This window comes from Electrophorus electricus, chromosome 17 (assembly GCF_041902795.1).
Source record: "Electrophorus electricus isolate QZ-2024a chromosome 17, ASM4190279v1, whole genome shotgun sequence".
NCBI lineage: Eukaryota > Metazoa > Chordata > Actinopteri > Gymnotiformes > Gymnotidae > Electrophorus > Electrophorus electricus.
Window position 1 is genome coordinate 7324016 of NC_137513.1, and position 15985 is coordinate 7340000.

General features: G+C 38.4%; 2 protein-coding genes across 5 annotated transcripts; both read left to right on the forward strand.

Moving 5' to 3' along the window:
- Positions 1 to 444: 444 nt before the first annotated feature.
- Positions 445 to 6783, forward strand: rnf168 (ring finger protein 168). 4 transcript variants are annotated; one of them, XM_027005877.3, is made up of 7 exons: positions 445 to 535; positions 1694 to 2109; positions 2624 to 2694; positions 2780 to 2947; positions 5335 to 5429; positions 5552 to 5624; positions 5763 to 6783. In XM_027005877.3, exons 2-7 carry the CDS (start codon positions 1773 to 1775, stop codon positions 6438 to 6440), a joined length of 1422 nt encoding a protein of 473 aa, XP_026861678.3. In that variant the 5' UTR covers positions 445 to 535; positions 1694 to 1772; the 3' UTR covers positions 6441 to 6783. The 4 variants fall into 4 exon arrangements, with proteins under 4 accessions (XP_026861678.3, XP_026861680.3, XP_026861679.3 ...); XM_027005879.3 differs by having other exon boundaries at positions 502 to 612; XM_027005878.3 differs by lacking the exon at positions 445 to 535 and adding an exon at positions 542 to 1593.
- A 3291-nt stretch (positions 6784 to 10074) lies between these two features.
- Positions 10075 to 15005, forward strand: LOC113574666 (transmembrane 4 L6 family member 19). Its single transcript, XM_081700553.1, has 5 exons — positions 10075 to 10251; positions 11111 to 11179; positions 11364 to 11518; positions 13479 to 13671; positions 14273 to 15005. Exons 1-5 carry the CDS (start codon positions 10075 to 10077, stop codon positions 14285 to 14287), a joined length of 609 nt encoding a protein of 202 aa, XP_081556679.1. The 3' UTR covers positions 14288 to 15005.
- The last annotated feature ends 980 nt before the right edge of the window (positions 15006 to 15985 follow it).

Consider the following 15985-nt stretch of genomic DNA (forward strand, 5'->3'; position numbering starts at 1 on the left):
CTGATAAATATGAAAGAGTCTCTGTCAAATGTGGATTTGAGAAATATACATTAAACTTTGGAACTATTAATAAATTAATTCCCAATACAAAATTTCACCTTGTTGTTTTTCCCCTTCTGCATTAACTCTCATCTTCACTACACAATCAGAATCATTCAAATTAACAATACTGTCAATGTATAAATTTTGCAATTATATATATATATATATATATATATATATATATATATATATATATATATATAAATTACATTAATATTATATTAATTTATCTATTATATATTAATTAAATATAATATATATTGTATATAATTTAATATATTGAATATATATTAATATATATATTTATACAATATATATTTTTTAATATATATTTTAAAAAACACACAGACACACAGTGGAGAGAGAGAGAGAGAGAGAGAGAGAGAGAGAGAGAGAGAGAGAGATAGATGGGCGGAGCTCTGTACGCGGTTGTGAGAGACACGAGCTTTTGAAATTATATTTCCCTTGATTTTACAAGTTGGGCCTGCCTAAGGTCTATATTTATTTATTTTTTGTGGTTTTGTCCGGTGGGATACAGGTTTTATTATACTTCCCAGTGTTCTGAGAAAAGTACTATAGTTAAATTTACTATTTGTAATTCAACTTAAATGTAACTAATTTTGCTAGTTAATACTTTATCTTTGTTTTGGAAATTAGCATGGCAGCTAGCTAGCGTTAGCAGATTAGTTAGCTATCTTAGCTGGCATTAACAGTTCACTGTTTAGCTATCTAACGTTAGCTACATGGGAAGTATTTATCTGTTTGCCTATAAATGTATTTAGCTAACCTAGACAACTAACGTTACACACTTAGCTGACTTCGTTCGCTAACTATCCATCATGCATAACAAATGCAGTTTAAGTTTTCATGATGTACAGTTTGGTGTTCATGGCTAGCTAGCTATCCATAATTACATTAGGGATCGCTTCCTTTTTCAGGGAATTATCACGGAATTAGCTAGCTAACCTAGGTAACTAACTTGAATGTGCTTTGACAATATGGAAGAATGTGTGCATTTGAATTTGACATTTCGCGGGTGCTCGTATCCCAAGCGACATGGCCAGCTAGCTAGCTATAAACGTAGAAACAGCTAACTTGGAAACGTCGTATAACTACACTTTTAGCCTCCGCCATTATATGCAGATTCATTACATGTATTGACGCAGTATATGGGTCGTTGTGCAGTTAGCTAGCGTTAGCTATCTCGTTAGTTGCCTGGCTAACCACTAGCTAGGTATGTAGTTAGCGCATAGCTTAGCTGGCTGCTTGCATCTCCAAATTCATTCAGTTATTTTGGAGTCATTTTAAGTATCATTGGTTTGTGTTTTTGAGTTGTTCAATCCCGGCTCTTTGGCTGTTGTTATATTTACGTCTAGGTTTACGAATTTGTAAAGATAAGACCACTTTAATTACAAATTATCTTAGACTGTTATGAGTGTAAATCATTACCCGACCAAAAATCTCACTTAAAATTATGAATTCCAGTTGTGTAAAGTGCTTGGTGTACACTTTTGAAGCTGTAGTACCTGTAGACTGTTTAATCATGCCAATGTAGGTGTTCAAGCGGAGCAAATTGATTTACAGTTATTTCAACTTAAACAACCCAGGAACCTTCTGGCTGGCTGTTATATCTCTTCTACCATCACAACAGGCTCTCGGTCTTTGAATCTGCGTGGGAGACATAAAGAGGAATCTGCATAGCCCTCAGGGTGAGGGGGCATACAGCTGGGATGCCGCCAGTGTCAGAGGCTGACGTACAGTTGGTGCATGAGGGCCCTGGAAAACTCGTGCTGGCTGACTGCTTGTGTCCTGTCTGCCTGGAGATCTTTCTGGAACCTGTCACACTGCCATGTACTCATACCTTTTGCAAACCCTGCTTCCTGGAGACTGTGGATAAGGCCAACATGTGCTGTCCTCTGTGCCGAAAGCGAGTGTCCACCTGGGCCAGACATAATGGCAGGAACAAAACCCTGGTGAACATGGAGCTGTGGAGACGTATCCAGGAAGCCTTCCCTGCACAGTGTCAGCGGAGATTAAATGGAGTTGATGATGGGGATGATATGAATGGCAAGTATACTTTTTACTGTTTTGTTTTTTTTTTATTAGGGAATGAGGGTATTTTCTGTGTGTAATATACATTTTAGTTGTCTGTTGTTTTTGTGTTCATTGCATAACAATGGCAAACTAAACACCTCAGTCTGTCAAACAACTGTGTCTCTGTCCTAGTACAGCAATAACCCTGATTTTCACAGTTTAGCGTTCCCCACACTCTTAAAATATCTGATTAAATTCTTTATATAAAGAATCAGTTGTGTCAGAAAAGGGACACTACCAAAATAATCCAGGGCAAGCATTGAGGTTAATTTAACAAATTTAAAGTGCCAAGTGATAACACTGATGGTAGAGTTTGACATTTTTGGAATAATCTGGGAAATCTGGAATGTAGACCTTTGTTTCCAGTCACTTATGGAAATGACATTAAGTGAAACTGTTTGATTAAGTAAGCCAATGCAGAAATGAACTTCATGATTTGGATTCTCTGGATTTTATTTCCTTATTTTTTTTCCCTCTCTTCCCACAGCATTTATTCCAAAACCCAAGGTTAGTCTTCCAGGAGAGCTCAGGAAAGAATATGAGGACCAGATTAGCAAGGTGAGAGAGGGAACAGATCATACCTGAAGACATACCTTTGTAAAAGGAACACTTGGACATGTTTTTGTCTCTTTCTGTGCTGCAGTTTGTAGAAGAGAAGCGTGCTCTGGAGGAGGCGGAGAGGAAAGCCAGCGAGGAGTACATCCAGCGTCTCCTGGCTGAGGAAGAGCAGCGAGTAGTGGAGGACAGGAGGAGGCAGGAGGAGAAGCTTGAGGATGATGAAAAACTTGCAAGAATACTAAGCAAAGAGCTGGTAAGTTCCAAATCACTAAAGCCTTACTTGGAGAATCCAAAAGTCCTACTTTATTTCAGCACAAGGTAGCAAACTGAATCCAGGTGCTCAATATATGGTTAAAGTCTTAAGATATGTTATTGATTAATATAAGCCCTTAATTTAGGGAGTTTGGGGTACAAAGGATATTGGGGTTTCATGGTTTCTTATATTGTGAAGACTGCTGAAGCGGTGAGGAGAATAACAATTTGATATCTTGTCACATTTAACAATTTGCCTGCATGAATAATTAATTTAGGAGCCAACTAACGTATTTACAATGATGTGTCATTTTGTTTTACATTTTCAGCATACTCTAACTATTTGTCAGTTTGGTTTGGGGTCATGAAATTAAACCCTGGCCCTTATGTACACACCTAATGGTTTTTATAGTCACTGAGCAATTATTTGCTTACTGACTTGTTGACTTGTGTTTTTCGTTAGAAAAGACAGTATGAAATGTTCTAGTTAATAACTTGGGCTTTGTTTTTGAGGAATATGAGTGGACATTATTTTCATTTGTCCTTTTATAAAGTTGAACGGTCCCATTATTTCAGAATATATCATGGGTATTAACTATGATCTAATTGCAGTATTTTGATGCATTGTGGAATATCCAGGGGTGCACATAACTTGTGCATGGGTACATATATTGGGTCTAAATAAAGTATGTGCAGCATACTTTACAAACATTTTTGACATTTTCAGGACAATTACTATAACAGTAGAATATTCCCCATGCATCACTGGTAAGACAGCCATTATGACAAATGTGTTAATGTTAATCATCAGTTGGTAATTATGTAACTTGTAGTCTTTGATCTTGCTTAATTGGATGGGGGTTTTTTTTCCATGTTACCAAGGTTAGCCCCAGCAAGTAGTTAGTTTACATTGTCTCACTTAAATTGTTTTAATTGGGTGGAATTTGTAACTATTCATTAACATGTCTAAGAAGCAAGCTACATTAAGTAAAGAACACATGAACATAGTGCAAACTATAGATACCAGGTACAGCCAGGGTCAGAAATCCAGTCAGCCTCTTGACAGGTGGCAGGACAAACTGAATCCAGAGCTGTGGCAAGCACTATGTAACATTTTTCCTGTTGGCCTTTCACACAGATGGAACTGCAGTCAGCATTGGTGTTCACTGTGAGGGCGTTCCCAAATTTTGTCAGATGGTTGTGATCAGAGATTCCATTGTGCATGTTCCGCGTACCATCCACACCCAGAAAAACTGCTTTAAATCAAACTAGGGGGGTTCACATTGTTAGATGGTCTACATGACCAAGAGACTTGAAAATATGGGGGTTTTAACCTGCCTTTCAAATTCAAGCATTTTCTGTGTTTTCTAGCCAACATTCTTGACACTGGAAACACTTTGCACTTCACCTCCCTCATGTTCCAGCAAGAGAATTTGACTATTAGTGAATGCAAAGATGCGCTCATGGTAGCTGTTGGCTAACCGACACTGCTTGACAGTGAAGGCAAGTGCAGGAAAGAGAATATTTCAAATGCTCATGCTGACGGGTACAAGGTTGATGTATTGAGAGGATTAATTCATGAGTTTGAAAGCAGATATGAATCCATTAATTCATGCAATTTTTATCCTTCAACTTGGCCTTAGAAGTGCAAGATCCCCACAGTTTTTGCAGTACAACACTGAATAACATGCTTCAGAAATATGAGACAATCTTGCCTGTTATTAGAGGCCATCGAAAGAGAATGGTAGTGTTTAAAGCAAACAGGGAAACGTTTAGCAGCGTCCTGTGTATGACTTGGTCAGCATTGTAAAGACAAGCAATTGCGATAGTTACTCCAATATTGGCAAATTCACTCTGTTGTGCCTGACACTGCCCTTGAGCAGTCCTCATGTGAGAGGGGATTTTCACATTAATAAAAAAGTATAGATTCTGCTTGTAAGACATTCCCCTCTCACTCCTGATGCACAACCACTTGTCTATGATAACAGAGACTTCTAACTCAAAGTCAGCTGTTAACATCTGTGTGATATTAGCTCACAGTAGACCCAACCAGGGGGAAAAAAGTTGGCCGACATCAATCATGTTTGAAAGAGGAAGGCAGTGAGGGGAGCAGTCAGGAGGCTAGTGATGATAACAGCGTGGGAAATATTTAAGCAGTGTAAAGTGTGAGCACCAAACAACATAGAGTGCTGCTTTGAGAACCAGACCGAAAACGTTATGTGCATCCCTGCATGTGTCAAATTGTGACATATATGGTCAACTAATTGACCATACTAGCAATGGCCAGTGGACATCATGAACTCAAAGTAACATTTGGTCTGTTGCAAACAGAAGTCTTCGAGTTAGGAAGCAAGTGTTTGACAAGTGTTGTTCTCTCTGTTTGTGTAGAACTCAAGCCAGATTTTGGAATCTCAAAGAAACATTAAACTGAATGATGCTACTTCAGCCAAGACAAAAAAATCCTCTGTTGGACACATTGAGAAGTGGGTTTTCTGCCTCGTGTATAGTGCTTCTAATTCTTTGCTTATGTGTTTTTCTTGTCTGTTTATGTGATTAATTCTGAATTATTTTAATCTGAATTACTTTGAATTTTCTTGTGCCATAGGTTTCTGTGTCCAATGCCTTCTGGACAACCACACTGTGAGACCAGTCCAGCAACCACCTTTTTGGCCAATAAGGTGCATTCTCCTTTGTAAATTTAGATGTCTTGGTTTGTATATATTTAGGATATTCCAATTTTATGTCATTTTCAGATTCCCTCTATGGGAGAAAAATGTTGTTAATCCATCTGTTTATGCTGCTTTAAACTTCTTCAGGAAACCATTCTGAATGCACCATTGACGCTTTTGCCATGCGCTGCAGGGCCTTGCAGTCTTGAAATGCCTGCCTCGAATTCTTGCAGCACATCTTGGCACTCAAACTCTGACCCTGACCCTCGTGAACAGCTCTCCCCCGCTTCTGAGAGTAGCAGCTTCCCCAAAAGGAAGATGGAAGACTCTGAACTGGCTGGGGATGCTGACCTTCACAAGAGGCCCTGCAGCTCTCCACAGGGCAACCTCACCCTGCAGGAGCTGGCACTGCAGGAGGCCTTGTGGAGCCGCTGGCAGCAAGAGGAGGAGGACAGGCAACTGGCCCAGCGTATCCAGAGGGAGCTGGACCGCGAGAACATCATGGACCGCAGGAAGGGCTCCGCTGACAGCTACATGCTGAGGCCGAAAAGCAGCCCCCTTCCTACCACCACCACCACCACCAGCACCAGCAGCAGCAGCAGCAGCAGCACTACCCCTGCAGCAGCTTGTGTCTCAAGGCAGAGAGTGGGCAGAGAAAAGGCTGGGAAGAGAGTGTCCAGAGCTGGCAGACAGCCAGAGGGAAAGATACCCAAGGAAGGGCTGGCCTCCGCACGGATGTCACCTTCCTCAGCCTCCCCAGCACAGAGGGGGGCTAAGCAGAAGCAGACTACATTGGCTGAAATGTTTCCCAGCATGGGCAGGTGAATGTAAAAGTATGGCAGCCCGACTGTAGAAACGCCTCGCTAATCCTCAAGGGTCTCACTGCTACTAAATGACTTGGACCCAACTCTCTAACTTGGAGTATCAATCCTTATTTTGTTTGCATAAGTTAATTTTTTTAAAGTTTTTTTTTGGAAGTAGTGATGTAAGTTTTGGGTGACTGGAGGGAATGTTTGGGTGGAGTAGAATGTGCAGTGTCCTCACTTTCTTTGTTTTCTAGTGTATATTCAAGTCATGAATAGTTTATAAGGTTGAGTGTTTAAATTCTGTTGACTACTGCACAAAGTTATTGTTACTTATTTTTAATTAATAAAACAAGTTGAAGAAACCTTTTCTTTTGGTGTCAGGTTATTGCACATGGAGGTGATTAAGGAAGACAGACATAACTGGGCATAGTTTACATAAATGACCTGCCCTTCGAAGGCTACATCTTGATTGGTAGTTCATCTGCTATAGAAAACCCAGAATCTCAGTATATTTCCCATTGTTCTTGTAAATATTTTAATCTTTCTTTTTCTACAAATTGGTTACCTTTTTATGTTGCATATTTTGCACACTACATAGTTGTTTCCAGATATCTTTTCATGGCAGTGATACGTTTTTCAGCAAATCCACTCTTGGGAGAGAACAACCCCACACATGAATGGTCTCAGGATGCCTTATTGGAATGACACAGGACATGGTAGCATTCACCTTTTCTTCTCCGAATAATCATTTGTCCAGATGTCCCAAACGGTCTGAAGGGGGCTTCATCAGAGAAAATTATTTTACCCGTCCTCTGCAGTCCAATCGCTATACTTCCTACAGAATGTCAGTCTGTCCTTGATGTTTTTATTGGGGGGGAAGTAGTTTCTTTGCTGCCAGGAGCAATTTGGTGATGAACAATGCTTTTTCCAGCATGATGGGACACCATGTTACATGGCAAAAGGGATAACCAAGTGGCTCAGAGAGCAAAATATTTAAATTTGAGGTCCATGACCAGGAAACTCCCCAGAGCTCAATCCCATTGAGAACCTGTGGTCAATCCTCAAAAAGAGGGTAGACAAACAAAAATACAGAAACTGATCAACTCCAAACACTGATTAGGCAAGAATGGGTTGGCTTCAGTCAAGATTTTGCCCAGAAGCTGATATCTAGCATGCCAAGGTGAATTGCAGAACTCTTAAAAAAGAAGGGTCAACACTGTAAGTATTAAATCTTTGCTTAAACGGGATGTACTTGTGAATAAAAAGGTTTTTTTTAATGAATGAAATGAAATTGTACTTCACTATACCATATAAACATCTGACAAAAGGATCTATAAAAATTGAGTCAGTAAATTTTGTGAAAACCAAAATTTGTGTCAGTCTCAAAACGTTTGGCCACGACTGTATATCCATATTGTCCATATTATGGTAGGCCAGGCCAATACATTCTGTAAACAGTAACAAACTCATGTCAATCTCAACAGGGGATTTTATTTTTTCATCTGGTGAAGGAAAAGCCTGTCGTCACACACTGCAATTTGGGGACTTATTATATCAGATGAGTAATGGTCCTTTTCATGCACTATATTAATATCCGTGTGACTGGGACTGTCGTTCCCACTAGAACGGGCTTTTCTTGGTGGCTTCAAATTAAACTATGCAGACTGAGAATGTATTTAGTAAAGGTGCTATTTTAACTGGTTAGCTACATATCAATAACTGCTACATATGTAACAAATTACATTAAGTCAGTAAATGCTTCCTGGTCAGAGGTTAGCACAACCCAAACTACTAACAAACTATCAGAGGAAAACGGTGTCTGTAAGCACAAGTACATTTTTACTCTTGTAAAAATAATTTGTATGTGAAAAAAAAAAAACCTTTTTGAAGTGTTTTTACAGTAGTCTGATAAATGCATTTGACGTATTTAATAAAAATCTGACCACTATATTATAATCCAGCACAGCTACTTGCAGTGTCAGACCATGTCATTCACCCTGTGATGATAAAGTAATTTTTTCTTTTGTTTGGGACATGCCATTGGCTCTTAAAAGTATATTCTTGGTAATATCTACTCACCAGTCGCAGGATCGCTAAAAATAACTGAAATGTTTTGTCATCATTGACATGCTGCAGACTATGATGACTGTCATGCAAATTATATTGCCACTTTTCATTTAGTGACATCATTGCTGTGAAACGCATCGTGACGGACTCGATTTGGGATGAGGATGTGGTGACACAGCTGTAACTGACTCTGTAGCTTGTGACCAAGAGAACAGAATATCTTCTTGCATGATCATGGTCAATTTCTGTTTAACGTGCTTTATAATACCACCCAAACACATTATATCTTAAACTAATCCACTTTAATATTCTTATAAATGAGCTATATGAGCCAGTACATTTTTTTGTATTCCAGAAATTGCCTGACAGCTAGCTTTGGCAGGCATCCACCACTTCTCTTCACTCATCGCTGTCCAGCAAGCAGGAATGGACAACGGTTGTGTTGTATCAAAGATAGCATGATGCAGCCACTGTCCACGACTGTGTTATACAAAACAGTGTGCTTTCATGTCAAAACTTGCATAGTCTGTGCCATGTACTTATCTGCCCATTAACAGATAACAAGTTACAATATTTCCTCAAAAGGAAATGCTGAATGTGTGAGTGGCAAGAAGAGAGGAAAGATGATTCTTTGTGTTCGTGTGCAGCGGTCTTCAGAGTTCCTCATCCTAAAGGTCTTCAGAGTTCCTCATCCTAAAGTACTTAAGAGATTTCTTTCTCTTGCTTGCTCATGCATTCTTGTGTGAATAAATGAGCTGTCTATAAATATTGTGTTATAAACACAACACTTGGTATTGTCACATCCTAACCTACTGTCGGTATTTCAACTCTCAGGCACAGGTAAGAAGTCCTTCTACTTTTATTCTGGCATGTATGTGTTTCTTTTCCACTCGGGAGCCCTCTGTTCCTTAGTGCAGTTTTTCATTTTAACATATTTGTGCTCATCAACTTCAAGCAATTTCAGGTAAAGTAAGGCATGGAACAGAAGGAAGTACATGACCATGCTTAAGGTTTTCTATGTGGTAGCAAATGTCTTTTATTTGTGGATTCAATACTAGTTTCAGTGGTTCTTTAGCTGAGAGGGAGGCTTTCTTAAAATGTGCCTGAGAGCAATGTTCTTAGTTATGTGCTCTTGGTAGAACTTGTAAAGCAAGATGCCAGTAATACCAAGGATACAAGTTCATGATACTTTCAAACTGATAGATGTAAAGCCATGAGATGTCCTGCAAAAGGAAAAAAATCCATGATCTTGTTTGTTTTTAAACATTCTCATAAGAAAACTGTGTAGGCTATGATTTGACCTTAAGTCTGAGATCAGTTCACAAGAACAAAACATCAATGCAATTGAAAAAAAAAAAGAGAAAATGATTCAGTTATTCTGCTTGTAAATATGCAGATTTTTACACACACACACAATGCTGCTGTGTTACGCTTAGTGTTATATGTTTGAATATGCATCAGGTAAGCATACATGCTGTGAATGCTTATATTACATGAAATCCCAGTGTTGCAGTTCTGAATAAGGAGTACAGATTCTCAGACCACACAATGTCTCTGTGCACATCCAGGTTCACAGCAGTGTAGGGATGTACTCCACTCGCTGCTCAAGGTGCTTAGGTGTGTTCATGGTTCCCGTGGCAATTGTGAGCACACTAGCCAATCTGTTACTGCTATTCCCTGGTATGCACTATCACTACCTCCTTGAAGATCATGTGACATCACAGGCTAAATGGTGTACAGGTATATGGATTTCTGGATTTGTGGTAAGTGTAACACAATAGTTATGTGTTTATTATCTCATTAGAAACACCGTTTATTCACTGTAATAGTCTATAGCCTGGAGCCATGTATTGTTTGTGTTAGCCATCCACTAGCTCAATGCCCCCCTTTGGTAGATAAGAATAACACCACACCACTTCCCACACACTTTGGGAACCACTAAAGTAGCCCTTAGTCAGTGGTCACCTGCTCATTCCAAAACTGATGTTGGCTGGATATCTTTGGTTGTCTGACTACTTTGTGCCCAGCATGATAATAAAGTGGCCACTGAGTGCAGACATAATAGTAGTGGTTCTTATATAGTGGTGGATTAGCACATTTTATATACTTGTATATTTGTACATTTGTATATTTTTTGGACTAAGATAATTGTCTGCTGTGTTATTTCACATTACTGAGCTTTTCATTAGTTTTTCATAACTAAAAAACTATTGTATCTCCAATAGCATAGAAACTTAATTTGTTTTCACCTATGCAAAATGTATTTGATTTAGTTCTTTGTCTTTGTTCCATAATGCTAATACAAGGGTTCTTGATTAACAATGCCACATGCTCCAACAGCCTTTTCAGCATTACTGAAAAGCACCATACTATAATTTTTACTATCATAATTTAGTGTCATTTTCATTTTCATAACATGTCATGTCACTGAGATAGTCATCTCTGCAGGGACTTGTTTATTTTGTGATTTTGGTTTGTGACTATGATGTAGTTGTCATCTGGAAAGTCTTGCATGGTTAATGCTATCTCATGTCAGACTGTGTGTGTGTGTGTGTGTGTGTGTGTGTGTGTGTGTGTGTGTGTGTGTGTGTGTGTGTGTGTGTGTGTGTGTGTGTGTGTCAGGCACATGTGGCTGCCCGTGGCTTTACTACTAGTTATGCAAAAGAAGGATGCTGTCTTTTCAGAGTTAAGGTAAGTTAGTTTTGTTTTAAACCATTATAATTTGATTCTGCTCTTCGTGCATGACAATATGTTTACAGTAGCTCTTTTCAAATATAATCCAGTGACAATGTTGTCTAGTCAGGCAATTGTAAAGATCCGCATGCACAGAGTGGACATGTGCTGCATGACACTGATGACCTGCTTGTTTTCCCAGATGCTGTTCCGTGTTCTGAACCTTTGTGTCGCAGGGCTGGCTGCTGCCATCTGTTTCATTGTCAGTAATACTGGCCTCGTAAACGGACCCCTGTGCCTTCACAATGGAACTGAAGGTCTAAAGTGGGACACACCCTTAAAAAAAACAAAGATAGAGTAAGTTCCATGTCTCATGTCTCACTTCTATGCCTCTGCAACTCTTACTGTACCATTACAGCAGAGGGGCCTGCTCCAGACCTGGAGTCCAGATCCAGTACTGGATTTGGTGATGCACTCCTTGATATAGCTGATAGACCACTTTGTCCTCACACCTGACTCTGAAAATATACTCCCTGGACTGTAAAGGCTGTGTAAATATGTCTTAATATGTACTGAATACATATGTTATTAGAGGGGTGTAGAGTAGCCAAAAACTGTGCTCAACTAAAAGTATTGTTACTTTAAAATAGTAATTACTCAAGTAGAAGTAAACGTAGCCATTTAAACTATTACTTAAGTAAGAGTAAGAAAGTAACTGTTAAAAAGAGTACTCAACTATATTTAAGTAAATATTGTGAAGTATATGTTACCTATTCATAAATAAGGCTGTTATTACACTTAAAATATGTAAAATTTTGAACATCCCGCTTAAGTGTGCAGTAATTTTCTGCCAACATAGAGGGGCTCCACTTTCCTGGGTACCGGGTTTCCACAGGCCTACTATATATAGTGATATGCGAGTATAATCGGTTGTAAACCATTTGTCTAAGTAGACAGCTAAAAACACTTTGGTAGATGTCTGCTAAATGTCATACATGTACATGCAAATATAATGGAACAAAACAAAATTATGGTGGGTAGAGAAATTATGAAAACATTTGTATTCATCGTGCAAAAATACTTAATATACAGCTGGGGTTTTTTGTTTGTTTGTTTGTTTTTTCTTTGCTTTGGGTCTTACTTAATCAATGTGTTATGTTTAAGATAACACTGGATTTATGTTTTTCATATAACATAAATCACAAGCATCACATTGCATTTGGTGATCACTTTGTGATTAGTACAGTTTTGTGAGTATTCCGAGTTCTTGCTCAAGGTCACTTATTAAACATTTTCATTTTCATTTATTTACATAAATGGCTAGCTAGATATCCTACGTTGTCAGTATGCATTTCTGTACGCCGTGAGTTCAGTTCGGCTGCTGCATTTATTTTTCTGATGCGTGTAGTTACGTAGATAGCTAGTCATTTTTAAAACCACGCTTTACTTCCGTATTAATAATGAGAGAGCACCGATTTCACACACAGATATGTGAGACTTATATATCGCGAGCTATATTTTAGTCCCACGCCGGAAAATGTACCTGATCGCTGTTCATTAGTCGGTCTACTGTGACACTCAAGTGATCATCTGTAGGGATTTCACTAACACTATTACACTTGATAGGTTGTGGCTAAACGTATAAAATTAAAATAAATAAATAAATAAATAGTAACGGGGGGAACGTTGACGAATATAACGAAGTAAAAGTACTTTTCTGACAAATGTACTCGAGTAAGAGTACAAAGTACCCCATCGTACCCTGTTCTCCTATTTCTGTTTTTTGTCTTTTTGCATACCCCTTTCGGATTTTCTGCCTGGTTCTTTTTGTCATTGCGCTTTTGGTTTCGGACTTGGACTGGCTATTCCTCTACGTTGTGGATTTCCCCTTGATGTACCTTGGATTATTCCCCTATCCCTGTACAATCCCTGTACATCACCTCCTTTTTCATATCCACAAGCGTCGGGTTTTGCCCGACCCATCACATAAGTCTCCTAGAAATATCAGTGTTGTCTAGCAATATTAGGGAATTTTGTGAAATATGAAAGGCAATGGCCCTTGAGGAGTGATGTTTTCTCCGGAATCACAACAACAGTGTGCATTTTTGTACTTCCTATTTTGTTATGACAAGTTAAATGGTCAGGCATGTGAGTGTGACAAAGATATGAGCTGTGGAAGCAAAGTGTGTGTGTGTGTGTGTGTGTGTGTGTGTGTGTGTGTGTGTGTGTGTGTGTGTGTTAATAAATGTGAGCTGTGTAAGCAATACGTGTGTGTGTGTGCGCGTGCACACACATGCATGGTCTTTGTGGTCTGCAGCGAGACAAGTTACCTGTTTGAGCCTGAGCGGTGGGCCTCAGCCTGTGACGAGCCTCAAGGAGTAGTGATGTGGAATATTGTCCTCTTCCTCACCATCATGGCTGCCAGTGGACTTCAGGTTACCATCAGTGCTGTGCAGATCCTGAACATTGTACTCGGTGTGATATTTGGACCTGACAGTTATTCAAAAAAGGTAAAGATCCACCCAATGTTATTCTCAGCAGGTATTCTGGGCTTTGCTAATAGAAGTGTTGTAGGTGTTGAGTTTAAAATATGCTTTATTTCTAACTATTGGCACTTTTTTTTTTCCTCTAGAAAGATGTGTTACATTGTGTTACAGTAAAATGTGTTACAGTAGATGATGCTTAGCAGGAGTTCACTTTTCTGATGATGAAGACCTACAGTCCTGTAACATTTGATTTAATTCATTCTGGTTTTCTGATGGAGGCTTTAAGAAACTGGACTAAGAGTGTTGATAGAGGGGTTGAAACTAAACTGGATTGAGTGTGTTGATAGAGGAGTTGGAATTAAATTGGATTAAAAATGTTGACAGAGTGGTTGGAATTAAACTGGAACGGGTGTGTTGATAGAGGGGTTGGAACTATACTTAGCTTGAGCTGGCAGCCCTCGATTATGGGAAGCAAGTATCAGTAGAAAAGATTAAAGATCAGGATGTGTAATTTGATGCACTCCTTAAAATGTTAAAAGATTGTGAGTTCAGCAGTTGCAAGCGGTTAAAGTAAAGAGGATAATTAGTAACACAGCTTTTAATGGAGTTCCACATTTTTCCTTAGGGTGTTCCTGCTTGAAGAATGCTGTGTGCAAAGGATTTAGGAAGTTCCTAATAAGAGAATGTGAGTGAGGAGTGTTTATATTTTTCTTTTTTTCTTTTGCTTGTAAAGTGTGTATACAATTAAGATGCAGTGTTTCTTGCTTGAAGCAGTCTGTGGGGAGAACAGGAGCCCAAGCTCATCCAATCCTGTTCCCCTACACCTCAGCGTGAAGGGCTGTACAAGGAACTGGTGTGTAATGTTTATCTACAAACAGAGCAAACAAAACATAGCACACCATGTGGTGCAGAAGATTTAAACATTTACTGTACATAGGAAACCACCTGTGTTTTTTATGATACTGGACATTCCACTTTTATTTTAGCAGATAAATTAAGTGTTTACAGTGATCCTGTTAGTACAAGAGGTGCAGTACACAGAAGAACCAGCATTAAATAGAGAAAAGAAGAATATTTTTACATTTATTATCTACATTTATGTTCCTTTTTTTGTGGTGCACCATAGTCCTAGAGGAATCTTATTTCATTTCATTGTATACCTGTATCAAGTTCAAGTTCAAGTTCAAGTTTGGTTTATTTGTCATATACATAGTCATACACAGTATAACTCGCAGTGAAATGATTTGAGAGTGCTCTGTCCAAACTGAGGGAAAAAACAGGGGTGTATAGGCAAATATATATCTATATATATACAAAATATATTAATAAGGTATGTACAATAATGTATAATATGTTTATATACACAATGTACAATGTATATATGGATATGTATAAATGTATGTACACAATGTACATAGCTAAAATGACAATAAAAAACCTCTTGACTTGAATTGACTCTCTCTTGTGGTACTACACAAAAAAATCCCAAAAAGAACTTTTTTTTCAGGTTTTACCCCTGAGGTAAAACAGATCTAAAAGAGAAAATATAAAGAATGAGATATTGTGTCCTAGATATGAATTAATATATAAAGAATGAGAGATTATGTCTTAGATATGAATTAAGATATAAAGAATGAGAGATTATGTCATAAGATATAATGAATGTGAGATTGTGTCCTAGATATGAATTAAGATATAAAGAATGTGAGATTGTGTCGTAGATATGAATTAAGACAAGTCTTGAAGTGTGTGAGCATTCACTGGATATACTTTTTTAGTCTAGGGTTAGGCTGGGAAAACCTAAAAATTAGAATGTGGGTGAAAGTACTAGTAAGACATCCATGTTTTTCTAATATCATCCACTAGAGATCACTCTAACTTCACTGTTATTTTTGTGTTCAAGACAATGTCTGGAAACAGAATCAAAAATCCAAACAGTGTAAAAGCTAATTTTGTATAGTATGTCAGCAGGGGAGATCTTCAAAGTAACACAGAAGGAAGAAAGGTCTCTTTAAAAGTAAATATGAAACTTGATTTAAAATTCATTTCTATTTTGCCATTAAGTTCTTGTATATTGTGTTTACCGAATTACAAATTACTTATTTACTGTATTTGCTGTATATTTGTATGGTTATATTTTTACATCTCCTTTGACAATCAGAACAGCAGGACTTCACCAGGTTAGGATTTCTACAAGATGCTGGATTTTGATGTGAGGGAATGTTGTGTCAGGTGGAAATGACTGTTACTGCACAGTCCCACTGCGAATAGCCCTTTCCACCTCCTGGCAGAGCTCTTGGACAGGGTCGGGGTCTGTGGACCACTAAAGCAATGGAAA